General features: G+C 45.4%; 1 protein-coding gene across 4 annotated transcripts in view; it reads left to right on the top strand.

The window, feature by feature from the left end:
• The window catches only part of Dati (zinc finger protein datilografo), a 131,592-nt gene that overhangs the window by 48,394 nt on the left and 56,763 nt on the right, over window positions 1-26,435 (top strand). For 3 of the 4 annotated variants that reach the window (XM_076796195.1, XM_076796188.1, XM_076796170.1), the window contains exon 3: window positions 12,322-12,652. In XM_076796195.1, coding sequence (XP_076652310.1) covers window positions 12,322-12,652 — 331 coding nt within the window. The remainder of the gene's footprint in view (window positions 1-12,321; window positions 12,653-26,435) is intronic. The other variant, XM_076796180.1, reaches the window with a different exon arrangement.

Genomic DNA, 26,435 nt, shown 5'->3' with positions numbered 1-26,435 from the left:
ACTCGAGACCGTTCCTTCGTGCTTCCTTTTTTTCTGATGTCGGGGCTTCTTAGCTCGAGCAGCGACGAAACTGGAAAAATGCCAGGCCCCGAATCGTTCGCGGGCAATTTAGCCTCGAGGCGAATTATCGAATTAGTCGGGACACTGGGGAACGAAACCCGCGATCACGGAAGTCCATTGAATCCTCCTACTTACAGCTGTCCCGGGCTGCAGACTCAATTCCCTGGTCCCTGGAAATGTTTCCAGAGACGGAAAAAATCATTCAGATTAATCGTCAGAAACGGCCATTAAACGTGGGTGTAGCTCTTCTCTAATTAATTGTAATACGTCAAGCACGGTATGAGTTCCTGAATTCGTCTAATAATTAAAACCTCTATTAAATTCTTCTAATACGCAGTAGAAATAAAATTTCATTCATCTATGACCAAAGTTTAGCACTTTGACTGCCAAACTGGAAACCTCAAAAATTCCATAAAATCAAACTTATTTAATGAAATAAACATTGAAATAAATTCAGTGTATGATACCGAACAGTCCTCCAACTTTCTTCCATTTTACAGATCCTAATCAAATTCGGTGCAACGAATACATTAACGTAAAAATTCATTTTAAAACATCGAACATAGACATACTAGAATTCCGGAGAATGGTGTCCTAATCGAGCCAAAATGATACAAGAAACTTTTACACCACAGCTGTGAATCGCATAAAAGTAACTGAAAGCTAGCCTCAATGATCCACAGACTTGGATCGCCAGTCTACTGATTCCCCGGAAACCCGTTCGCGACTGTTGATCTCATCAGCAAAAGAAAGCGCCAAGGGTCCAGAACAGACGTGCTCAGTGTGACGCAGCTAAGCGATAGCAATCGAGTGTTTGAAGTAAAAGTGAGGATACGTGAACGGTCGAAAAGCGTCCGACCAGGTTGTCCTGGAAAAATGTTGGAGGATGAGAATCCGGACCGGTGGCTACTTCCTGGACGTCGGTGCGCTACTAGATGGTGTCCTCTCTGTCTGCCGGGCAAGTAGTCCGCGAGTTGTCGCGAGGGTGGAGGAAGAGAAGCAACAGAAACGAACGATCGTTGCAGCGGCGGCGGTGGCGGTAGCATGATGAGGAGTAGTGGAGGAACACGTACACGCAACAACGGAGCGCAAATGCGCACACACAGAGGAGTGGCGAGCGAGCCTTGGTATGAGCGCGAGAAGTCGAAGGAGCGGGGTACACGCGTATGACGAGAGAGAGGAAGAGGTAGGGGATAGAGGCGAGGGAGGTTGTGAAAGAGAGACAGAAACCGGGCACGATTGGCCCCTTCCGCCGTGTCAGCGGTGCCGATTGGCTCGCGTTCCCCGGAATCGTGTTATTTCAATCGATATCTCTTCGAGTAGCCGGCCGATTTTTCGTCGCGGCGCGTTATCAGCGCCTTTCCACCTTTTTTTCTTCCCCCGTTTAGCGCACGCACAGCAAGCCGCCCGGAGACCAAGAAATCGCAACTGTGCCCCCCCTTCGGCCGGTTTAGTTCGCGATAGACGCCACACGCTGGCGCACAGCGCTGCGTCCGCGATTTTCTGACCACGAGACACGGACTACCCCCGCGAATTTTTCCCCCGCGGGAAGAAAAAATAAAGAAACCGGTGACCGGAGATTCGCGGGAAAAAACGCGAATCGGTAGTTCGCGATCGAGAACCGCGGACGTCGGTTCCCGGAACGGAACGACCAGTGTGCCCTCCCCCGGTGGCCCCCGTGTCCGGTAGCCTAATCGCGCGACGCGTCAAACAGGGTGGCCCAGTGTCTGCTAAAAAATCCTCTCCCGTGGAAAATTGTGCCGGGAGCGTTACCAAGTTCTTCGTCTAGTGTGTCAGTTTGGTTCGTGATTACTTCGCAGCTTGTTATCTTCGTCGAGACACTTCCCGCCAAGAGGACTCATCGCCAAAGACGCAATACCTCGGAGTCCGATGGATACAGTCCGTCGTGATCACGACTTCAGCTGGTCGTTTGCATAGTCGAATTGGATCTTGATCGGTTGTTCAGGGTTTTGAGGGTTAGTTTCAAGGGGTGAGTCTCGAAGAGGGTAGCTGACGAGACTAGTGTAGAGATTGTCGTAGAAAGAGGACCCAGGAAACAGTGAGCACGTGAAAGTGGAACGGTACCGTTCTCACACGGCGGGATACTGGTCCCCGGGACAAAAGAAGAATCACGCCCTCGCGCAGATGTGCCCGGCCCCGAAGAGTGTGTCTCTCACACGCAACGGTTTCTCCGGCGTCTGGTTGCGCAAACGTTGATGAACCTGAAAAATTAGCGAGCACAGTAAATACCGACGGGTCTAGGGCCCCGTCGAAGTCGTCGGGAGGTTCGCGGAACGATTGAACTCGAAGAGGATCGTGATAGAAAACGTCGAAGGAACGAAAGGAGGAAAGAATTATTTGGGGGACAGAGCATGTTGGCGGGTCGGTTAGGATTCATCCTGACGACGACGTTGCGACCCGGGATGAGGGTAGCCATGCCGGTATCGGAGACTTTCGTGTCACCGTGCGTGGAGGGCGGGAGGGACTCTTCAGGTCGCGTGCTCGGGATTCTTCCCTGAAGATGTATGGCACCAATGAAAGCCACGGGCCGAACCAATGGCCTTGGACACCGCCTCCTGCGTCCCAACCGCTCCCGCCGCAAGCCCAGCATCAAAACCATCCCCGACCTCACCCCCACAATCATCCGAGCCACCCGCCGTACGTACCGCCGCCGTATCAGCATCCTCATCACTTGCCGCACGAGGTAATTATTGACGATATTCCGCAGCCGGCTCGGACCGGTTGTCTTCCCTACAACTCCAAGAATCTTTCGGGAACTCCACCCCTCGGAGCCCGGCTTCGAGGGATAACTGCCCCCGAATGCGTCCGCGACATTCATCCCTGCGTGCATCTCCGTTACGATGGCGCAACCATGTCCCGGGACGTCCTCGGATGGCTCGGGGGGATTCTGGACTGGGACCTTTCCCGGTCTTCAAGATCTGATTCGATATGCTCGTGGATTTTAAACAATCTTCTAGGAGCTAAACGAAGCATGGTTCCGTTTAATATTCTGCTAGGTTATCATGGTTTTGGGGGGAAGCATGAATTGAGATTTTTTGGGGGTCTTCAGGGTCTAGATCAGGTCTGGGTACCGAACGATATGCTAGTTTAATATGGTCTTCGGGGGCTATACGAATTGAGACGTGTCTGGGTCTTCAAGATCTGCTTCGATGTGCTCGTGGATTTTAAACAATTTTCCTGGAGATAAACGAAGCATGGTACTGTGTAATATTCTGCTAGGTTATCATGGTTTTGGGGGGGTGGGGGCAGTAGAAATTGAGATTTTTTTGGGGGTCTTCAGGGTCTGGGTTCCGTCCGATAAATTGCTAGTTTATCATGGTCTTGGGGGGGGGGGGGGCAATACGAATTGAGACCTTTACCAGTCTTCAAGATCTGCTTCGATATGCTCGTGGATTTTAAACAATTTTCTGGGAGCCAAATGAGGCATGGTTCCGTCTAATATTCTCCTAGGTTATCATGGTTTTGGGAGACAGTATGAATTGAGATTTTTTGGAGGGTCTTCAGGGTCTAGCTCAAGTCTTTGTTCGGTCCGAAACATTGCTAGTTTATCATGGTCTTGGGGGGCAATACAAATTGAGACATGTTTGGGTCTTCAGGGTCTCTTACGACGTGTTTGTGGATTTTAATCAGTTTCTAATGCTTTTGTTTAGGACAATCTTAACTTCGACCCTCTTGTGCCTTCAGGTTATGTTTCAACACGGATTTTAATCGTTGTGTTTGAACCTAAATGGTTGCGAGTGGGACATTCCGAGTTGTGATCTTGCCACGTCTTCGTATTAAAGAAACGTTAGGTTAGGTTTCGATATTTTGCACCGTAATCGAGTCTTGGAGGGAAGAATCACGTTGGTAATTTCCAAACGAAGAATCCCCGGACCTTTATCATCGCGTCGTTTTCTATTCCTATTCATAGCCAGCCGCGCGCGCGTTAAGCATTTAATTCGGCCGCGGATCGATCCGCTTAATCGCGCTATTAATAAACACGTCGAATCCAGACACCCCCAAAAATACCAGTGAACGCACGACAGTCTCAAGGTCAAGGTTCGATCGACACGCGATCCCGGGGAAAAGGGATCGCGGCGTCGAACCGCGAAACAAATTTTCCGTTGGACGAACGTCGGTGAAGAACTTTGAGACGTTCCGGGCGACCCCTGACCCTTTTTATCTGTCGAATCCGGCGTCGAATTGTCGACGTCGTCAGAATTAGAATCTGCGTGCAGATTGGAGAATCGTTTAGAGGCGGAAACACGACTACGGGCCTGAAGTAGAAAGCGACGAAGTATGTAAAGCCGGTCGTCGTTGCCCTCTTATTGGGCTAATCGAGGCGAGCGCCGTTTTGATCGAGGATTAGAGATTGTTACTCTTAAGGCTACACGGCGAGGCGTGCACGCGTGATTAATATATACCGCGGCAGGGAAACCTACGACGATGACTTGAACACCGTCCGGGTCCCCGGCCGCGAGAGCATGGTTTCCACTGTGCCCACTATAGACGGCTCATAGACGATCGTTTCGCCACGGATAGAAATTTCTCGGCCCGCCATTCGGACACGCTCGGAGGCTCTCGTTGGCCATTGACGCGCCTCCTTCGCATGGGCTCGCATAAGCTTCGTCTTCACGAAAGCGGGGAATCGTTAATTGGCCACGCGATCGCTCCACGAGGATGACAGAGCGCGGAGGAGAGCCACTTTCTCCATTCCCGCGGCGATCATCGCGGAACAATTCGCCGACACCTTTCGCGGATGCAGGGCCGCATTTAGGCTTTCTTGCAACGCAAATTATCTCCTTGCTACGCTGATCGTAGGTTAGGCCGGCACCAATTATTCATTTTAATTCGTCGTCTATTCAGCTCCTCCTTCTTACGTCTTGGTTGGGTATTAGTTAACAAATTTTAGTTCTTCGTGTACGTAGCTCCTGCTGCGATCTGGGTTAGCTCTGTGGTTGTCGTCAAGTTTGTTCGTCATCAGTTTGGCTCCTTCTTCAACGTCAAGTCTGGATACGCGAGGGTTAAATGTGAAAATTTTAATTCACCCTCTATAGCTTCTTCTTCAGATCGGAGCTGGAGCTACGTACACGAAGAACTAAAATTTGTTAACTAATCCATACCTAACCAAGACCTGACGATCATAATAGTAGACTGTGTTGGTTGTCAAGTTTATTCATCATCAATTTAGCTCCTTCTTCAACGTCTAGTCTGGGTAGGTTAGGGTTAGCTGTTAATTTTAGTTCATCTTCTATAGCTCCATCTTCGATGACATTTTTTTAGTAGTCTACTGTCTGATCGTCAAGTTTTGGTTAGGTATGTATTAGTTAACAAATTTTAGTTGTTCGTATACGTAACTCCTTCTTCGATCAGGGTTAGGTCCGTGTTGTTGGTCAAATTTCTTCATCATCAGTGTTTTCAACGTCAAGTCTGGATAGATGAGGGTTAGCTGTCAATTTCAGTTGACTGTCCATAGCTTCTTCTTCCATGACATTCTTTTGGTAGTCCATTGTCAGAACCTCGTTTCGCCTCTTGATTATCTCCGCTGCGACGATCGCATCAAAGTTCCCGACAAGGTCTCCCGCGCGATCTGTCCCCTAAAAATCGGTGGCTCCTAAATTCGCCTGCTTCCGACACCGGGGTCCGCCCACGGTCGGTTCCATCAGGTGTGCGGGGCGGTCAGGGTCGCCGGTGTGCAGACGCTCGTGATTTTCGCGAATCCGGTATAATCATCCGTGTCTCGATCCGCAAGAAAAAGAAGAAGAGCCGGCCGTCAGATTAGAGGATCTGGGAAGAGGGTTGGGCCGGTCTAGGTGTGATCGACAGGTTGGCCTGCAGCAGGAAGCGATCGAGGTAGCGGATCACGGTGCCGCCGCCGCGATTCAGACAGATTAAAGCCGTCGCGATTATGGCGCTAGAGAAAGAGAGAGAGAGAGAGAGAGAGAGAGAGAGAGAGAGAGAGAGAGAGAGAGAGGGACGGTCCACCTTTTCCTTTATATTACGGCGCTATTCGCGTAGTTTAGACAGATAGGTGGGCAGGCAGGAGAGAATGAGTCAGGCAACGCTAGGTAGGTTAGATTGGACGTTGTCTCCGCGCTCACGCGCGCACGTGTCTGCGTGTTCCGTCGGCCGCGTACGTACATGCGCGATATACGCACGAACACGCGTGCATGCACGTACATACGCGCAGAAACCGAGCGGAGCCGAGCCGAGCGGAGCGGAGCGCAGCGCACACATACCGGCGAGTTAATAGCACATGCGAAGTGCTAGATGGCCGGCGCGCGTGGGTGGACGGAGCACACGTTGCGCCCGCGTATGTGTGCCACGGAGAAAAGGCATATGGTCAGCAGGTGAGACCTTTGCTTTGTGTTCCAAGTGTATAAAGTAGCCTACTTCCAGTGACCAATGTTATTCAGCCGTAATTTACTGCGCCCGCCGTGAGACAAAGGGTTGCGCCGACACCACCCGAAACGATCCCTTTTCGAAAAACCGGGACAACTTATCCCGACGCGGTCGCTAGAACGAACAGCTTCGACGGATTCCCTTGGACTTCGGTGACTACGGGGTGGGGATTAATTATTGGGGCGATGACTTTTTAACAATGAACCTACCGCGGTCGAAATGACCGATTTTATATTTCACAATTATTGAAACTATATAAATTGAACACTATATGAATTCTATATAATTCAACTATATCAATTCTTTTTAGTACTAAACCTGCCACGGTCGATATAACCAATTTTATATTTCACAATTCTTGAAACTATATAAATTCTATATAATTCAACTATATCAATTCTTTTTAATACTAAACCTACCACGGTCGATATAACCAATTTTATATTTCACAATTCTTGAAACTATATAAATTCTATATAATTCAACTATATCAATTCTTTTTAATACTAAACCTACCACGGTCGATATAACCAATTTTATATTTCACAATTCTTGAAACTATATAAATTCTATATAATTCAACTATATAAATTCTTTTTAACACTAAACCTACCACGGTCAAAATTTATATTTCACAATTATTGAAACTGTATATACTCATTTATGGAAAATAGTGGAATAAATTTCCTTGTCGAAGCATTTATTATATTGAAAACTGCGAACAATCACAGTTTAGTGTTGCCATTTGTGTAAGGCAATATTTACCAGATATAGTTAATGCTTGGCAGGTTTAGTCCTGGGTGAGAAGGTTTGAGTCCTGGGTGAGTCTCTCTTGATCTGGAAAGTTCTTCTGATCTATGAAATTTCTGGAAATCATGCTGGTCTTGATGTCTGTTTAGGTTAGGTTGGGGTAGAATTGGTAGCTGTGAGATACTTTGTGAAACAGTTCTGAAATGTCTAGAAATATTTCATCTATAGGCGAGTCCATCTTCATCCAAGTTTTTAGGATCGTTTGTATACATCTTCAAGTATTTGGCAACAAATCGCTGATAATAGTTGTTAATATTGGAATCAGTGGGAGGCCTTTTTAAACAGTTCCAGTGTGTCCAGAACTGTGTACTGATGAACCCGTTGCACTACAATTTATTTCATGATTACCTACAATGATTCTTCTCCTTCTTTGATGCCTACAATCTGCTAGGAAAAATAGAAAATTTATATGTATTGTATAACCACGTGTTCTGGAATGACTACGATAAAATAGAATTTCATTTCAATTTGAAGGGAATTAGTAATACACATATTTCGAAAATTCAGTTCGAGGTCTTCGTCACGAGTCTGACTCGATATTATACTACAAGGGGTTTGATTTAGGATTTTGAGAAAGTTCGTCCGAAATTTATGGCAATCGATCGGCGATAGTTCGTGTTATCATTTTAGAGTAACACACGAGTTCACGAGATTTATTAAGACGTTTATCGAGTCACGAATTGATTTCGAACGATGTATACTCATGAATAAATCAACTGATTCAGCAATATCCTTTGAAAGCAAGAAATCCGATGCTATAGATCGTTTCGATCCGCTCTGCGGTTCTAGTGTTAATGAACATACGTCCCAATTGAATTATACACAGCTGTCTATATCTTTAAAAATGTTCTTCCTGTAAAGGTCGGTACAAAAAGGTTGAATTTGAGACGAAAAGGACGAGCTTCAGATTGGTCTACGATCAATATTCTCTTGTCGTTCGTGTAATTTCTTTGGGAACTTTAATACAAGTGGAGTAATAAAATTTGAACAATATTCAACTCTGTGCTGTTCAATTCGGACGCGAGATTAATGGCTGGAAAATCTGGCGGAAAATTCATAATTAACCTAGATAGGTTCCTTGTGAAAAAGAATACTAAGTTCTTTATTCGTACAATTTTTCACTGTTCGGATATTGTGCCAGACTTGATTATTGTAATTCTTTGATGCTTAAGAGGCTATTAAAGCACTGCTCCGTGATCGAGTAAAACACTCGTAAAAGAAGGAAATGGAACAAAGAAAAGATAACATAAAATAGTATAAAATAAAATAGTAAACTATGTAAACCGTAGAAGCAGAAATAATCCGCAAATGTATGCAATAAAGCCAAGAATAATGTCGTGCCAAGAGTAGGTAGGTAATAAAAATAAATTAGTACGAACATAAATTATGCAAAACAAAAAAATGAGAACCCGTTATGAGTAGAATTTTAATGCTGAAAAGAGCCCAAAAATTTGGAGAACAGATTACTAAGTTCCTCGCGTAATTAACACAGTTTCGTGTATAACATAAAATATGATCTCGCGCATTCTAGAATAATATATTTCTGTGACATCTCAACAATCTTTTTCAAACGGTTATGATATCCGTAAAAAACAGCAGCACGAGGAACCACTTCAGTCGGGCCAACAGTCGTGGGTGGCAAAGAGGAAGGGTTGGGATGAGGGATGCTTCTTAGGAAATACACAGGGTGTCGGTTGATATATTTTTCCATTATTAAGGACATTAAGCCGGCGGGCCGCGGGCAAGCAACTCTTTCCCTCTATTTTTTCTCTCTCTCTCTTTCTCTCGCTCTCTCATTCCCGCTCGGGTCTCTCTTCTTTTTTTCCCGCATCGTCGGCGAGGACGATAAATCAGAAAAAAAAGATTCTGCGTGGCGTTGGCGGCGGGGAACGCAATTTTCCGTCTGCCAGGAGATAAAAATTTGATTAATGGACGTATGGTCTTCGAGTTCGTGAAAAACCGTGGCGACCGGGTCGGGCCGGGCCGGGCCGGCGGCTCAGTGGGTCGACTTAATTAGCATTCGCTCAAAAATCATATTCCGAATAAATGTCTCGGAGGGAGGGTGCGAGGGAGGTTTTTCTTCGCCCCTCGAGGAACTTTCCCCGAAAAAATCTCGACGTCCACTCGAGACGGTCGTTAAAAATTCGCAACTCGACTTTGTCGCCATCGAGTCTCTGTCTCCCCCCCACCCCCCGCGGCAGCTGCGCTGGAGCATGGTCGTCGCAAGAAAAAGGATTGGTAGAAGCGTCCGGGGACGGGACAGGACAAAATTTCATTAAAAAACGATCACGATCAGGACCGCGTGAAATCGTCCCGTGAAATCGCCGGGTACAACCCCCGGCGGTGATGGAAAAAAGAAACATCCAACCCCGTGGATGTTATACATCCGGCCCCGGTGGAGGAATTTTATTCAAATCGGGAACACGGAGTCGGATTGATTTGTCTCCGGGGGCGAACGAGGAGGCGAAAAAACGAGGAATAAAATCGAGTCGCAGCCTCTCCCTCTCCCACGGGGATTAAGAATCAGGGATGCGCAAGTGTCGAAGGTCGCCCGTCAAATATCCACCGAAGAAAGGGTTGGAAGTCGCGGAAACTTGAGAACCCCCGGTGACAATTTCAATTCTCTCTTGCTCTCGTACTCTACGTCTCCGCGTCTCTTCGTCGCGGCCGTGAGGAAGAGGAGGAGGAGGAGGAGGGCGGCCGGAGCTAAGATTCTTAAAACTTCTCGCGAGATTTTTCGATTTTAATTACAGTTTTAACATATTTTAATAAAATCCTCCGCAGACGACGGACCCTGTCTTCTTGCTCCGAGAGGAGGAACAGTGGCCTTTCGTTCCCTTCTTTAATTCCAGGCCGAACTTCTCTCCGGTTGGCCCTGTTCTCTCTCTCTCTGTCTCTCTCTCACTCTCCCTCTCTCTTTCCTTATACAGCCGGTCGCTTTCGCCACGGACCGTACGGTCGTTTAAAACGTTAACCCTTTCGTTCGTTCACCTACACCCACACCATCGACGAGCAACACCTGTTCCCCGAACAGAGAACCCGAAATCAAGCGTTCCTCGCCGTTCCACCCGCCCGTTGTGCCCCTCGGCCCTTAGTTTCGCGTTCCTCCTGATCGCTCGGCACACGTCCAGCATTGTACGCAACATTCGTACCTGCGTTAGGCGTACCGCGTTCACGTGGGCGTCCGTTGTACCAGCACCTACACAAACGCGAGCCGCCCTGCGATCCGAAAAACATCGATCGGATGGCTGCTTTCGAAAAGCACCGCGAGCACGGACGTTGACCCCTTCCGCGGCCAGCTGTTACACGCTTACTATGAATTTCGGCGAGGATCGACTTCGAATCGACTGCCGGAACACGGGGTTAGGTGTCCCGTGGGATCATGCTCTTTAAAGTCCCCACCCAAACGCAGCCGTTTTCAGTGAAAAAATAGCACCTCGTCTCTTAGAATCAAACTAACTGTCCCGTACGATCGAATTACCAAAAATTGAAATTTCTTTTCGTGAAAAATTGAAATCCGAGTTAGGGAACGGTTAGCTGCCGAGGTGCGCCGGATCATGCGACGGATCTGTCCCAAAGATGATTCGACCGACGATGTGCAGTGATTTCTCTGTATATGTCGCCAAGACCTCGACGATAAGCGTCGCGGAATTATCCCCACCACGGGGTGTACCCCGTGAGGGGCCGCGAAGCTCGAGAGGCCTCGGACGCCGACGTATGTCGGACGCATGTCTCCTAGACGATACTTGACACCGGCAAGACCCGTGTCGTTGACATATATCGAGAATTCGCTGTGTCGAGCGAGTTCGCGTAAGTATCGGCCGCGTTGCGTCATCGTGCGTGAACTTTTAATTAATGGATCGCGCTTGGGAGCTGAAGGCGAAATCGAGGGAGTGAACGGCGTCGAGGAGCGAGTCGAAACTATCGCGCGGAGCACAACAGCAGCGCGGCGACCGCGGGTTTTTGCATGATGAATAACTCAGAAGGCAAACGATACCGCCACGCTCTATGAGCCTGGACTTTTCGATTCTCGTCATCCGATAATTGCATGAGAAAATCATGGGGATCGCTCGAACCGTCCACGACCAACAGGGGAGGCCGAGGCGACTGCCTGCGCTTGGAAACTCATTTGCTAGTCAAAATCATTTTGCTGGTCGATCATATTGTAATCTGTGGACAAATCACATTTTTTAGTTGGACTGTCTGTGCTCCAGAGGGATATAGAGTCCCATGGAGGTCTCGCTTCCTTCAAATCCTGCTCCTTTGAATGTTACATCCCTTTATAGGAGAATATGTCCAAATTTTGCAAGATAAGGGCTCCCAAATTCTACCAAAATACATCAGAGACTTGAGAGACCTGGGAATATCGGAAATTTGAGGGTCAACTTATGGGGGATGAAATTTCAAATTAATTTCCTCCGAGTGTCAAAGCCCCTAGGTCTCACACTCAACTTCCTAGAATCTTTCCAAATTAAAGCTTTCTGAGTTCCAATTTCTCCAAAATCTAATCTCTTGTGAACCTACAGAACTGGTTTCAGTGCTTTAAAATTTCAACTCACGTCAACTAAAGGGGCCAAGCAACCCTCAGAGCAATAATAAATCAAAAAACCTCCAAAGTCGCCAAGCTCCCACTATTCCACTCCAACATCTGAATTAAAAATTTTAACTCCCTTCGAAAATAATTAGAAACCTCCTAAACCCCCCAAAGGCCTGCTATAGGCTAGCACAATCCCCAAACCTACTGACCAACCACTCTAAGTCCCCTAAAGACCAACTCAATCACCCTAAGTCCCCCAAAAATCATCTCCCCAACTTCCCAGCGACTCTCACGCAGGCCCAAATTACTATGATCTTATCAGAGACCGGAGCAATTCTGCATAGACAAAAGATTGAGTATTGTCGCGCGGGTAGCTCGCCTCGGCTTGTCCCTCCCGGAGTTCCAGGGGTAGTATGGCGATCGACGGAGATCGATAGGCGGTCGGGTCCTCCGTCGATCAGCCATCCTCCGTTGTTCGGCCATAAGTGCAGCGTACCAACTAACCCCCGCAGTTCTTCTCGCAGATCTTCATGCACAAGAGCGCCGCGATGCAGATGCACGCGAGGGAGCTTGGCGCGGGTGCACTGACTGCACGACCCGGCGGCGGCGTGGCCGGTGCATTGGCGAGTCTCGGTCCGATCGGGGTCGGTCCAGGTGGCATGATCGCCGGCAACGAGGTAAAGCCGCACCAGTGCCAGCAATGCCTCAAGTCATTCTCCAGCAACCACCAGCTCGTGCAGCACATCAGGGTCCACACCGGCGAGAAACCGTACAAATGCAGCTACTGCGACCGCAGGTTCAAGCAGCTCAGCCACGTACAACAACATACCCGCCTGCATACGGGTGAGTAGCCGTAGATAGGCGTGTACGACCACTCTGTCAAACCGGAGAGCCAATTCCTGGCCCCCGGCTTCGACCGGCGACGATCCTGACCTCCAGGAATGGCAGGATTTTTCCCGGGACCGCGATCGATCGCCGCGAACAAGATCGAAACGGGAGGGGCGACAATTGCGGACAAGCAGATAGCATTGTCCGCTAAACCGAGCTCTATTGCGGACTGCGAAACTTCGGCCGCGATCCGATTCCACGTTTTCTTCCGGCCACCCTTCGTGCCCGGAAATGGAAAGTTCGTTGTTTTATAGTTTCTGGAGTTGAAAACTACCGGGGATTGATATTATTTTATTTTGATCGATACCGGGGAATTAATCGTGAAAGTAAGCAGCAGCGTCTTTGATTAGACAATTATAGAAATTTCAGTCAGAATTTCGGAGAATAAGAATTAGATGAAATTCTACGTGCGCGATGTCTGTGGTTTAAGAATAAAATAACGCGACAGAATAGTTTATTATATTTTTCGTGGTAGAATTCGAGGAATCAAGAATTAGCTGTGAAGTTTAATTTCATCGATGCTTGTAGATTGGAAATAAAATGAAACAGTAATGATGTTCAGTCCGATATAAATTTACAAGAACTGGAAATTAGTTGAAATTGTATTCTGTCCACTATTGGCATCGTTGAATAAAGGATGAAGCGAATTCGAACATTGAATGAAAGATTGAACACATTTTTACGAACGAATTTGAAAAACGGATCAAATTTTGATTTTACTGCCGATATTAGTGAATAAAAAATAGTATACTGATATTGTACTTTGAATTGCACAGGTGTTTTAATATTTTTATGTGACACTTGCATGGAGATTCGCAGTCCCTTTACTCGGTCTGCAACAGTCCTTAGTTCTTTTTATGGAATCATTTGTAGGGGAGACATATAGTGAATAGGTACATATTGGTTTTATATAATTGCTGACGATATTGATACCCGAGACCGCAGATTAATTACCGAGGCTTTTATGGAAGAGCGGAACGAGTACTTTTATTACACGAGACACGCTACAGCTATTATTTTAAAAGAGATAATCGTGCAAAAAGAGTTTATATATTTATATGAACATTCTTTAAAACACCAACAAAATTTGTAAAAGTACAAAGATCATAATCCACCGCAGACGCGAAAGATAAAATTCAATTAACACCATCATCGGATTAAAGCAAGGAATCTGCCCGTAACAAGATTACGATATTACATTATTTTATAAATCAGTGTAACAAGAAATTCGATTTGCGAATTTCCCGATTGTAGAATCCAGTATCGAAATTGTTCCCAGTCGATTATCAAATTAACACAAATATCACCTAGATGGTATGATCCGTACAAAAATGATCAAAGACTCCGGATACTAACGAATCTGTTAAAAGATAAGTCGATATATTGAAAGACCGTGCATTTTTATGCAAAATAAAACTGTCTTGCATTAACTCCAATAAACAGGAGAGGATACATATTACTTTCTTTGATCAATAGTTTCGATGAAGCTCGGTGTAATATATTTATATTCTTAAATTGTAGTAAACGAAAGTTAAAATTGTCTGAGAAAAAAGATTTTAATGGTTGCTGTGATTTAAGCTGTCGTGCTTATCTGAAATTAAAAAATCCAATTCTTATTTAATATACCTCCGGTTACAATCGGTACCAAAAAGGAAGCAAAATATTGAAAATTTAAAAAATGCCAGCATTTTCAATATAAAGTTTCAATTTCTTCGACTTTTTCTTGTCTTCAAGGGGTTGCAAAAATTATAAAAAAATATATGCTGGCACGCTTGTGGTACTGACATCAACACACACATACGCTGAAGATGTGTACAAAATTTGAGCCTAATCGGTACATTAGGTTTAAAAAACGCGTTTCAAGTTCAAACTCACCGCATCACCACCCTTCGATGGGTCACACTAGGATTATAAAATTTCTAAAGTATACTCTCAAAATATTGTCCTGTTCGCGTGCACAAAAGGAAGATCAATCTTTTCGACCCGTTATGCTAGCCCTTAATTCCGCTCGGCGAGTTTCATTGTGGAGCCGCACAGGGTCAGAGCGGAACCGTCGAATTTAATGGCGGCGTTCGGCGAGCAAACAGAGCGAGCCTTTAGAGAGTCTGCGGGGTCGACTTTTGTCGTGGGTGGTGCCGAACGGGGCGATCGTTCGCATTCATCAGGGCGCGCAAAATCACGGGTTCGATCCTCGCGGAATCACGGATGCGAAGTCGCTTGTCGCGACGCGACGCGACGCCGCGCCGAGCCGAGCGGAGCCGAGCCGAGCAGAGCCGAGCCGAGCGAGCCGGTGTCCGGGGCTTAATGCATGCATTCAGCGTGCCCGGGACTGATAGTAAATTCTATGAATACCGCATTGCATCGCGGCCAGTCGATAATCAATAAATTAATATACTATTATAATGTGCGTCCGCGCGATCCCGCGTTCCGATTGCGGCTAATTTTAATGCGTCGCGCGGCGCCGCGCCGCAGCGATAGACGGAGAGAGATATTGCTCAACACTCGGGGCCCGTGTTCTTGCTAGCCGGGTTTCGCGAGAGACAGATCGACAACGTCTGGCGATTTACACGGGGCCGCGAACGATCGAACAGATCGAGCAGATCGAGCAGCTAAGAATAGCAGTGACGGCGAGAGACGCGGAGGAACACGCTCGAGGGAGCCGTAATAATGAGAAAATTCGACGGCAAAGCCAGCCCGGCCCAGCCGGTCGGCGAGCGGGTGAACGGGTCGCGCCCGGGTAGAAAGAATTTCATTAAGGGATGAGCGTAGTCAATCGGAAGGTATTAGCCCTGAAGAGATAGAGAGAGAGAGAGAGAGAGAGCATGGCTACGGTCAGCAGACGCCGCGCGTGCGACCGGACCCCCCTCTCCCTCCCTCGCCGACGGGTCCTCGTGTCTAAGATCGTTTCCGATCGCTTCCGGCCGAGGAAAAAAAACCGAAACCTCGTCGGTATGCCAGCTATTTAATCGAAACGCCCGAGACTCGATACAATCGATTCCTAAGAAAACACATTCCATGGAAATACGCCCCGAGAAAAACCAATTTTACGCCGGCCGTCCGATTAGACTCGCGAGGGTGGCTTTTGATGCAGGGGTGAGGATGCGCGAGATTTTTTGGTGGGGGCTGTTCAGGATATGCGAATTGACCACCTTGGACTGTGGAAAGACACTCTTAAAATGTGATAAGTCAATTTTCAGTAATAAACGATCGCTTGTTTACCCTAGTCACGCGAGGGGTAGGTTTTGATAGAGAGGGATGTGGATGAAATTTTTTAGGGAACTGTTGTGGATACAGGAAATAACTTTCTGGGATTGTGGAGAGACATCATTAAGATGTGATAAGTCAGTTTTCAGTAGTACATGATCACTTTTCCACCCTAGACCCGCAAGGGGTGGGTTTTCGTGCAGAGGGATGAGGATGTACGAATTTTTTGGGGGAGATTGCTAAGAACGTGGAAATTAAGTTTTTGGAAAAGTGAAGAGACATCCCTAAGATGCAATGGGACAGTTTTTAGTAATCTACGATCATGCTCACCATATATTTCTACCCTATTACTTGCAAGCCTAGTAAATTTGCTGTTGGGGTGACTAATAGTAGTAGGTTCCATTTGATATCTTTCATAATGATGTCGTAGCATTAATAAGTCTATAGAACAATCAACAAGGATAATTCAGAGTTACTAAATTGCCCAAATAAAGTACAAAGTATAGTAAAAGTGACATCAAAGTGACGGGGGTTGAAAAATTCGAAAACTTGTTCCTTCACTATATCTGAAATAAATTTCCCAAATAAAGTGCAAAAGAGATATTAAAGGACAAGTGCCCACACAAGGGATGCAGAAAGTAATAAAATCCAACGAACAAGGGGGAACGGTGCAAACGGACGGGGGTTGAAAAATTAGAAATCCTGTTCCTCGAGTATTAAATTTGAACTAAATTTTCCAAATAAAGTTGAAAAGAGAGATTAAAAGACAGGTGCCCACGCAAGGGATGCAGAGAAAAATAAAATCCAACGAACAAGGAGGAACAGCGCAAAGGGGCGGGGGTTGAAAAATTCGAAAGCTAATTCCTCGACTATTAAATTTGAACTAAATTTCCCAAATAAAGTGCAAAAGAGAGATTAAAAGACAAGTGCCCACGCAAGGGATGCAGAGAATAATAAAATCCAACGAACATGGGGGAACAGCGCAAAGGGATGGGGGTTGAAAAATTCGAAAGCTTGTTCCTTGACCGTGTTCAACGAGGGACGAGGCGAAAAAAAAGAAAGTCGTTGGGCGGACGTTGATTTCGCCAGGCTCGTTTCAACCCCTTCGCGTCCCTTTCGACGACCGGCAACGAGCAAGTAACTACTGCTCAGCCACCCCTTACATTAATAATCACCCTTCCCGCGTGCCGGGTTCCCGCGGCTGGTACTTCAAGCTGACGTCGTTGGGACGCGCATCTATCGCATGCACACCGTTTTCGTAGTTTCCATTGCATCTGTATCGATGCAACGAACACGACAACCATATTCTTTCGGAAAATCGAAAACGCAGATGGCCAGACGTTATTTCACTTTTCGCGTCGCTTCCACAGTGGACGAACCCCAGTCGATAGCAAATTGAAGTTGATATTAAAGTTGTACAGACATCGGAATGTGGTGTGTTCGTTGAATCATGTCCTGGAAAGTTAGAGTGCTTTGACGCTAGAACCGAGTCCTAAACGCGTGTGACATACATTTCTTTGGAAAAAGGATTGAATTTATTCAGATTTCAATATAATTTTTGTAATAGTGTATATTTGGAAGAATAAGTATACCAAAAAATTTCTCAGGAAAACATTTTCATAGTTTCAGTAACCGTAAAAGAACAATTCTGAAATTCGTAATTTTAACGAGCTCGGTGGTACTCGGTGGTTAAGGACGACTCTAATGAGCGTCGTCAAAATGAATATTAGTCTGTGGATCTTTACGCAAAATAAAAATTGTGTACACCAATTGCAAGAAATTGGTACCGTGTAGAAATTCGTTTTCTTTTTCAGTAATTTTTAAAAGCTGCAAATAATACATCCGTGCTTTTAAATTCACTTAAATCTCTAATTAAGTTCTCTTTCAAATGACACCGATCCATTTCTGTCATAAATGCATCAAATCCGTATCGATTACGCGAGATCGGATTATTCCGACCGGTTCGAGTCCGAAAAACTGGAATCGTTCGAATATCCCGGTACCACCGAGAACCATAGGAGGTCGCATAGTGTCACGTTAATTTCGCAAACGGTCCGCAACCCTCGAAAAAACGTGTAACGAACGGTGCAACGGGGATCGGCGCATTTCGAGCGGTTCGAATTCGAAAAACTCGAATCGTTCGAATATCCCGGGCGATGCTAACCACCCTAAACCACCCTAAACCACCGGGGATCAGGGATTCGCGGCACGCGGACTTCTCGCGGCGGAAAAATCAGCGTTTCGCGTTCCCCGCCGAAATTCCTTGCCGGATTCCGGCGAGCGCGAGGGCAGTTATTTTCCCGAACGGTACCGCCGATATGCTCTTCCGGGGGAGGCATTTGCATGCCATATTGATTTCTCGTTTCGCGGGCTCTCTCGGCGAGATCTCTGCGGGCGTGCCGCCTCGCGATTGGCCGATCAAAGTCAAAAAACGGCGGGAATTTACGGGCGCCACCCCCGCCGTGTGATTATAGCGTCGCCGGGAGAGTTACAACAATTTCCCCGGACCAGCCGGCACACACTTGTATACGTGCGCGTGGATATACGTACAATCTATACATACATTTATATGCATATATAGACATATATATATATATATATAATGGTGAAGCTATAAAATTTGCAACGCGCGTATATAATTCATTAACCGAAATTCGAGCTGGCGCTGCAATGGCCAGGCAAAACGAGAAACGAACGGGGGTTGACCGGTCGCTGAAGGGGTGGTTGGGGCGTGTGCAACGGGGGGTGGGAACGAGAGATGCGGGCGAGGGTGGCAGAAACGAAGGACAGCGAATATAATATCGGTGAGTGTCCACGATATCGATAGCTGGTCAATAGCTGCAGCCTAGACAAATACCTGGCGAGGGTGTACAGTGCATCCTCCCCTCCCCAGCGCCGTAACGCGCGAGGGTGACCGAGCCGGACGGCCAATGGGACGTCGGCTTGCCCCACCAAACGGACGGCGCGCGAAAAAGCGCGGGAATTTTTCGATCGCCCGATCGCTCAATAATGGAACCGAAGTTACGCGCCGCCACCGTCGCACGCGCACGCTCTCCGCTCCGCTCTGCTCTGCTTCGCTCCGCTCGAAAGCCACCCTCTCTGCCACCGTTGCATCCTGGCACAGTCACACGGACACGCAACCGTCGCAAACCGTGGCACACGAATACGGAAACAGGGAGAGACAGAGAGAGAGAGAGAGAGAGGGAGGGAGAGAGAGAGAGAGAGAGAGAGCATGGTATGGGGACAACCGGCGCAGCAGCCTAATAAATAGCCGCACGCATTCGGGAACGTGTTCCCCGGGATAGACGACAGCGTTGTTCGTATGCAACCGGCCAGAGGCTACCAAAGATTATCCCTTCGGCAACGAGGAAAACTCAATTTTCATGGGGGCCGAAATCTAATGATCGGCCGACCCCATGCGCGAGAGGAATTAATCGGTTTTCCTGATCGCTGACAGCGGTCGCGTTACCGCTCCACGCACCATTCGATGGACAGGCCTGCCTTTTTCTTTTGGGGGCTGATGGTTTCATAGATGCAGGCGGCGCGATTTCTGTCCATCATTTCGAGAGTTTGCTAATTTACGCATAATCAAAGTGTTTACCACGAGACAGCGATAAGAATTGTTAACTCTTCTTGGAAAATAAGAATTTTCAATTCCTTTTGGAAAACAAGAATTGTCCATTCTTCTTGGAAAATAAGAATTTTTAATTCCTTTTGGAAAATAACAATTGTTTATTCTTCTTGGAATATCAGAATCGTCTAATTTGACTGCACGGAACAGAATCTGGCGATGTGCTTCTTCTCGAAATATTTTCGATAAGTCAATCAGTTTTCAGTAATATTGTTAGATTTTTCTAACGGCCTGGTTTCTATTTCCCCGACTAATTTTTATGATTCTAGTTACGAACTATTCTAGTTACGATGATTTCCTCGAAATCGATGGCGATTGTTACTCGACGCGTTCGTCGGGATTTGCGACGGGGCTGGTTGCAATTGAATGCACTTTGATGAATCCGTAATGCGAAAGCTGGCGAGTGTGCTGGAGATTGTATGATTATTGTAAAATCATTAGGCTGGCTTCGACATGAATGCTACACTTTTCCGTTGTACCCTCTTTGACCCTACTACAGTGTTCCTATCCTGTTACGCTCGTTGTATGTATTGAGATTTTGTGCATTAAAGTGCATCGTAGATAATATTGAATAAAAGTGGCAACACTTTTCTACAACTTGATTGCTATTCATATGAAACAGCGGAATTAGAGCGATGTACGTATCCCTGAAGCAGAATGTATAATCGAAGGCGAGGTTTAAGGACTATGCATTTATTCATGCAGTTTCATATGCACTTTTCTCAACGAAGGTTAGACTTCTTTCGAACCGGGTTAGGCTGTCTTTGAAGAACTTTTGTGAAGGATATCAGTATGGAATCACAAGGTAGATTATTCCACTAGATAACTGTCTCTTCGGTGAAGCAATTTAGATAATAAATAAAGGGCCACGAATTAATTTCCACATCCAATAATAAACCAATCAAGCTTCAACCCTTAGCACTCGAATGACGGCTATAAGGCGTCACTAAAAATTGCTGTATCGTTATTCACAATATTTCCCACATTATTAAATTTTCCACCATTTTAAATAACATGTTTATATAACATGAAAAAATACATATAGAAGGGAAATATTCTAGGTCGGAAGAAATGATTCGTTTTGGAGTTAAAATAGTTTCTATTGCAAAGGTTTAATAATGCGAGTGGCAAAGCGAAGGGAGTTGAGCGATTTTCCAAAAACATCTACTCACCCTCCAAAAACGTTTGTCCTACGCTGCGATCGGAACGAGTCTTTCTTAAAAAGGTTCGCCTTGTCTGAAATTAGTAAAAATAAAGGGGTTGCGAACCGATAAAGGGGTAGCCTGGCGGCGGAACGTTAAAATTCGATAGAGCGATAACGATGGACCCGTTAATAGACAGGACATTAGATCCGAGAGAGAGACGAGTCCATTAATACCGATACAAGCGGGTCGCGGCGGGTCGGGACCGTGAAAGCCGGGTCTCCGGAGCGATGGCCGAGCGTTTGAAAAAAGGAGCACGTCCTCGGCGGCGAAATTGACCGGACAATTTTAAAGCCCAGTTAAGACTGCGAAAAATTGCCGTATCGTCGGCGCATGAATAAAAATTAACCGTCCCCTCTCGGGGCGGGTCGCTTCCATTCTTCGTCCGCGTTTCCGTGGAACGAGCTCGTGTACGTTGCTCCGCGGAATTAATGCACGAGGGTCAGTCGAATATCAACCGGATTTTCTATTGTACAACTATGTTGTTCTAGATAAGTTCAAGTAGATATGTCTTACACACAATCCGCATAATGGGCTATTCTACTTAACCATTTCCTCGATAGCTGGCACGAGAACAGTTACGTATTATTATCACGTTTTTAAATATGGAAGGTGGAAAACATTGCAATCTTAAATCAATGTTATCGTAAATATTTCTTGGCAAAAGAAGTGATATTTTTAAAAGTTTCACTGGAATAGAAAACTCGAGAAACAGTCTATATATTTGATCGAGCCTCGCAGGGGTTGAAGCGAGCAGAGGGTGAAAACTGTTAGTGTTGTAGAAACGATCTGGAAATATTTCTTGGCAAAGGAAGTATTTACAAAAATTCCACTGAAGTAGAAAACTTGAGAAACAGTCCATATATTTGATCGAGCCTCGCAGGGGTTGAAGCGAGCAGAGGGTGAAAACTGTTAGTGTTGTAGAAACGATCTGGAAATATTTCTTGGCAAAGGAAGTATTTACAAAAATTCCACTGAAGTAGAAAACTTGAGAAACAGTCCATATATTTGATCGAGCCTCGCAGGGGTTGAAGCGAGCAGAGGGTGAAAACTGTTAGTGTTGTAGAAACGATCTGAAAATATTTCTAGGCAAATGAAGTATTTATAAAAATTCCACTGGAGTAGAAAACTCGAGAAACAGTCTATATATTTGATCGAGCCTCGCAGGGGTCGAAGCGAGCAGAGGGTGGAAACTGTTAATGTTGTAAAAACGACCTGGAAATATTTCTTGGCAAATGAAGTATTTATAAAAATTCCACTGGAGTAGAAAACTCGAGAAACAGTCTATATATTTGATCGAGCCTCGCAGGGGTTGAAGCGAGCAGAGGGTGAAAACTGTTAGTGTTGTAGAAACGATCTGAAAATATTTCTAGGCAAATGAAGTATTTATAAAAATTCCACTGGAGTAGAAAACTCGAGAAACAGTCTATATATTTGATCGAGCCTCGCAGGGGTTGAAGCGAGCAGAGGGTGAAAACTGTTAGTGTTGTAGAAACGATCTGAAAATATTTCTAGGCAAATGAAGTATTTATAAAAATTCCACTGGAGTAGAAAACTCGAGAAACAGTCCATATATTTGATCGAGCCACGCAGGGGTTGAAGCGAGCAGAGGGTGGAAACTGTTAGTGTTGTAGAAACGATCTGGAAATCAGAGCCGCATCGTGCCTCGTCCTCGACATCGTTTCCGGTTCCTATTCGAGCCGGCAGTGACCTCGTGACAGGGCCGCGAACTCTCATCGAGCCTCACCCCCTCGTGCTTCTTTCGCCGTCCTCTTTTCCGAGGCTTTCTCCTGCCCGCCCGCCCCCGCCCTCTCCCCCTGCCTCCCCCACTTTTAATTCGCTAATTTCACCCAGTTAAGAATTTATGCGACGGAATGTCTCGCCAGACGTCTCGAGAAAAATCAAAGCGGCGCAACGCGGAAAGAACGCGCCGGCTGTCGGCTCCGGGCCCGTCCCTTTATCACAAATGACGCGGAATGAAAGATTAAACAAAAGCGGCGAACGCTTTGCCCGCGTCTGGAAAAACTCGACAGGGGTCGGATCGGCCCGGGGGGTGGGAACCGGCTCGTTCTGCCAGGTAATTTGCTGCTTCACTCGTAAATCGCGCGATTTTTAACCCTGCTTTACGCAAACCGGAAATCTACAGTCTCGATAAGCAAGATAGAATTATTCCCGGTTTGTTCACTTTTGTTGTTAGTAGGAGGAATTTGTACGCATTTTAATAGTGCTGCTAAAATTGTTTGAAAACGACTATGAACAGGCCACGACCATCTTGTTCCAAATTAAATTCCTCCTTGCACATGATATTGAATTTTCTGGTATTTTTTGGACTTATTAATTTTCTTGGATTCGACTCATCCTGAGGATTCACATGTTGTAATACTGCTTACGAGTGCTGTCGGATTATGTGGCCCACATGTGTTCACGAAGTACGAAATTCTCTAGCACATCAAGATAAAATTGCTAAAATTACCATAAACGGCTGAAACCTTCTCAGACTCTAAAAATCTTCTTCATAACAATTTCTAGAAACACCGGTTTGACCTCACACGTTAAAACAAGTATGAAACTAGTCGAATAAATTGATCCCTCAGTACCTCGGCATCGACATAATCAAAATCGAAGATCGAACCCTGACAAACGTACTTTACGATTCGACGGTGCCTTTTAACGGAGACTATTGCCATTGTCGATGTCATGGTTGGTAGTGACAGTGCTCGGCTCGATATGGACACGATATCCGAGGTTTTTTGTTTGGTGCACGGCCATTTTCCGTTTGGACACGATTAATCGATCGAATCGACGGAACGCAATACCTTTCGACGGCGTTGCTTAATTAATTCGCGTAACATGAGCTAATCAACTTACCCGGTGCCCCGTTATCGTAAATATTTTAACGGGCGATATTAATCCTAATATTAGTTTGCGCGCTGGCTACGTAAATCACTCGTATATACACACGTGCATAAACATATTCATACACGTGTGTGTGTATGTGTATGTGTATATCGAAATCGTGCGGTTCGGTCGGCCGCGCGGAAAGGATTTCGTTGCCGAAACAACGGGCCCGCGATTTTCTCGATCGATCGGATCCTCGACGAGGGTACTCGCACGATTATGCAACAACGAGATGCACCGACGCCGATTCGACTCCGCTCGAGAACTGTGCCGATCTACCGGCGACTATCGTCTGACCAGCGTTATCGTTCGATCGAATTTCCGGAGAACGTTCGAACGTTTTTATTCGAGCGTGGGCGCGGCCGAAATTGTTTGTGAAAGCTACCTGGCGTATCGCGATCGTTTCTGCTCGATTTTATACTAAACGCGGCGATTAATATATACGGAAATATTTAGTTCGTTCCTTAACACCGGGTTTACGGAGCACTAAAAGCGGCTATTCTGCATAACTCTATAAAAATAACAAGAATATTTTTAGAATAATAAATACCCAAAGAAAAAAAGAAATAAAGCTAAATTTCTCATGTATGCATCCTTGGAATCGTAATGATTTTAAATTAACCCCAATATCGAGTACTAAACAGAGTCTAATAAATATGTATGTATGTTATTAATTTCCTTTAAACCGAAATAAAATTCTATGTTGTTGTAGTTGATGTACACTACCGCTCAAAAGTATCCGGACACTTGCGAAATATGTTTTAGCATTGCATAAAAGTTATTTCAGTGTCTAAAATAGTGATTTCTATTAGTTTCTTATGAAATATCCAACGTTTTAAATTAACAATTACGTATGTGGAACTTACCAATACTACACTAAAATTAAATGCGAGATTCATCGACGTATCCTACAATAAATATAAACTATCTCTTTTTTTCTATGAAATTCTGAACGATGAAAAATTTCTAATGATTATAATCCCAAAATGGATAGTAGTGCAAGGGGTTAAAGATATTAAAAGCCGTCATTTTGACGGGTCCCGTAAACCCGGTGTTAAAAATCGAATCGAGAAGAAAATATCTGTGATCGGTCCCATCGGAGTACCGTTTCTATCAATTAATTCCTAAAAGCATAAACCGCAGAAAAACCGACAGCTTCCTGTCTCGAAGAAATCGTAACAATCCTAACCTGCCCCGTGCAAAAAAGACCATAATCTCGTCACGCGGGAGGAAGAACACTCGGCTAACTGAATTATCCTTGGCAAAAGAAAAAGAGAAGAAAAAATAAGCATTGCGACGGGTTCTCTCTCTCGAGGAGGCCACGGAACGATCTAACAAGCGAGCTTCGGTCGGATAGAGATAGACGCGCGAGAGCCTAACGGTCAGAAAATCCTATTCCCCGATAGCGAGGAGAAAGGCAATTAAACCGTTAAAAGGTAAAAGGTAAGGATAATTAAAAGTCGAAGATACCGTATGGCCTGGCCCGGAAAATTAACGTAGTCATGCCGCATATGCACGGATCGAAAGAGACGTGGCCGAGCGAACGATAAAGAGGGGCTCTGATCTATTCTAATTTTCGACGAACCCTTCCGCGACGATGCATTTTTTTCCGTGAGGGTTAATTTGAATAGAACGCGCACACTCACGGTTTAGGGGATGGCTCGATACGCCTACGCTTTTTTTCTCTCTCCTCTCTTCGTCCTCCTTCTTTCTTTCTTTTTTTCACGTGTGTGAGTTTCGTTTACGAACAATGACCGGGCTGATTGTCGATTTTTTTTTCTCTCGGTACGTCAACTCCTGTTTCGTTTCTTTTTTCTTTCTCGGGTTCTCTTTTTTTCGGGGATCAAGGGTGCGTTTTTATTGCGCAAGCCGGAAGCCGATTCGTTCGAGCACCGCCGTCGTCGTCGTCGTCGTCGATGTGCCACGTCATTTTTTAAGGTCACCTTTCAACGATCGCGAGCATTATTGTCACTGTGTACCGTTCGCGATCCCAGATAAGCAATCTTTCGCGCGATGTTTGCTCGGAGCCTTGTTGATAGATCAACGCGAAGAGCAGCCGGTCTAGCCTGACGAATTTCGAGAGACTCGACTAGCCTCCTCGGCAAATATTTCCGCGAACCGGTCGCTGATTGCTAACTCTGTTAACCCCCCAAATGCGAAAACGAAAATCTTCAGAAAACAAGAAATTTTTCTGGATTTTTTTCGTGGGACGTCCGCTGAATGTGTTCCTTTCATAAACTTTTCAAAGAGGCAGCCCTTCCGAGGCTGCTTTCTGCATAAATAATTGTTGAATAGTAAAAGCGACATTTTTCATAGTGAAAAATGGAAAGGATATAGCTGTATGAATTTTTTACTGTTAAAACATTTTCAAGTTCCTTTAAAAGAATATTTTTGCTTTGCATATAAAATTATTGAATCACGAAAAAATCAAATTTTTCGTGAAAGAAACTAGTCAAAACGTAACTGTAAATATTTATTGAGAATACAGAAGAAAAAATCTTAAATTCAAGTGTTTAATTTTTAGAAAGAATACTTCTTCTGCAATATTCGGTAAACTTTTTAATGATAATATTCAATTCAAATTGTGTTGAAATTGTTCAGTGATAATCTTCCCTTAAAAGAGTAACCCTTTCAGAGTCAATGCTATTTTTTTCATAAATTATTATTGAATCGTGTAGAAGTGTAAAACTAACTAATAGTAGCTCTAAATATTTAAGAGGAACAGTATAAAAGAGTTATAAATTATGTTCAGCATTCCAAGGGTGCCCTACACAGATAATTATCGAGTCGCACAAAACTGGAA

The sequence above is a fragment of the Halictus rubicundus genome, chromosome 1 (genome assembly GCF_050948215.1).
Source record: "Halictus rubicundus isolate RS-2024b chromosome 1, iyHalRubi1_principal, whole genome shotgun sequence".
Lineage (NCBI taxonomy): Eukaryota > Metazoa > Arthropoda > Insecta > Hymenoptera > Halictidae > Halictus > Halictus rubicundus.
The sequence above is the reverse complement of the archived record's forward strand: the minus strand, read 5'-3'. Positions and strand labels throughout refer to the sequence as shown.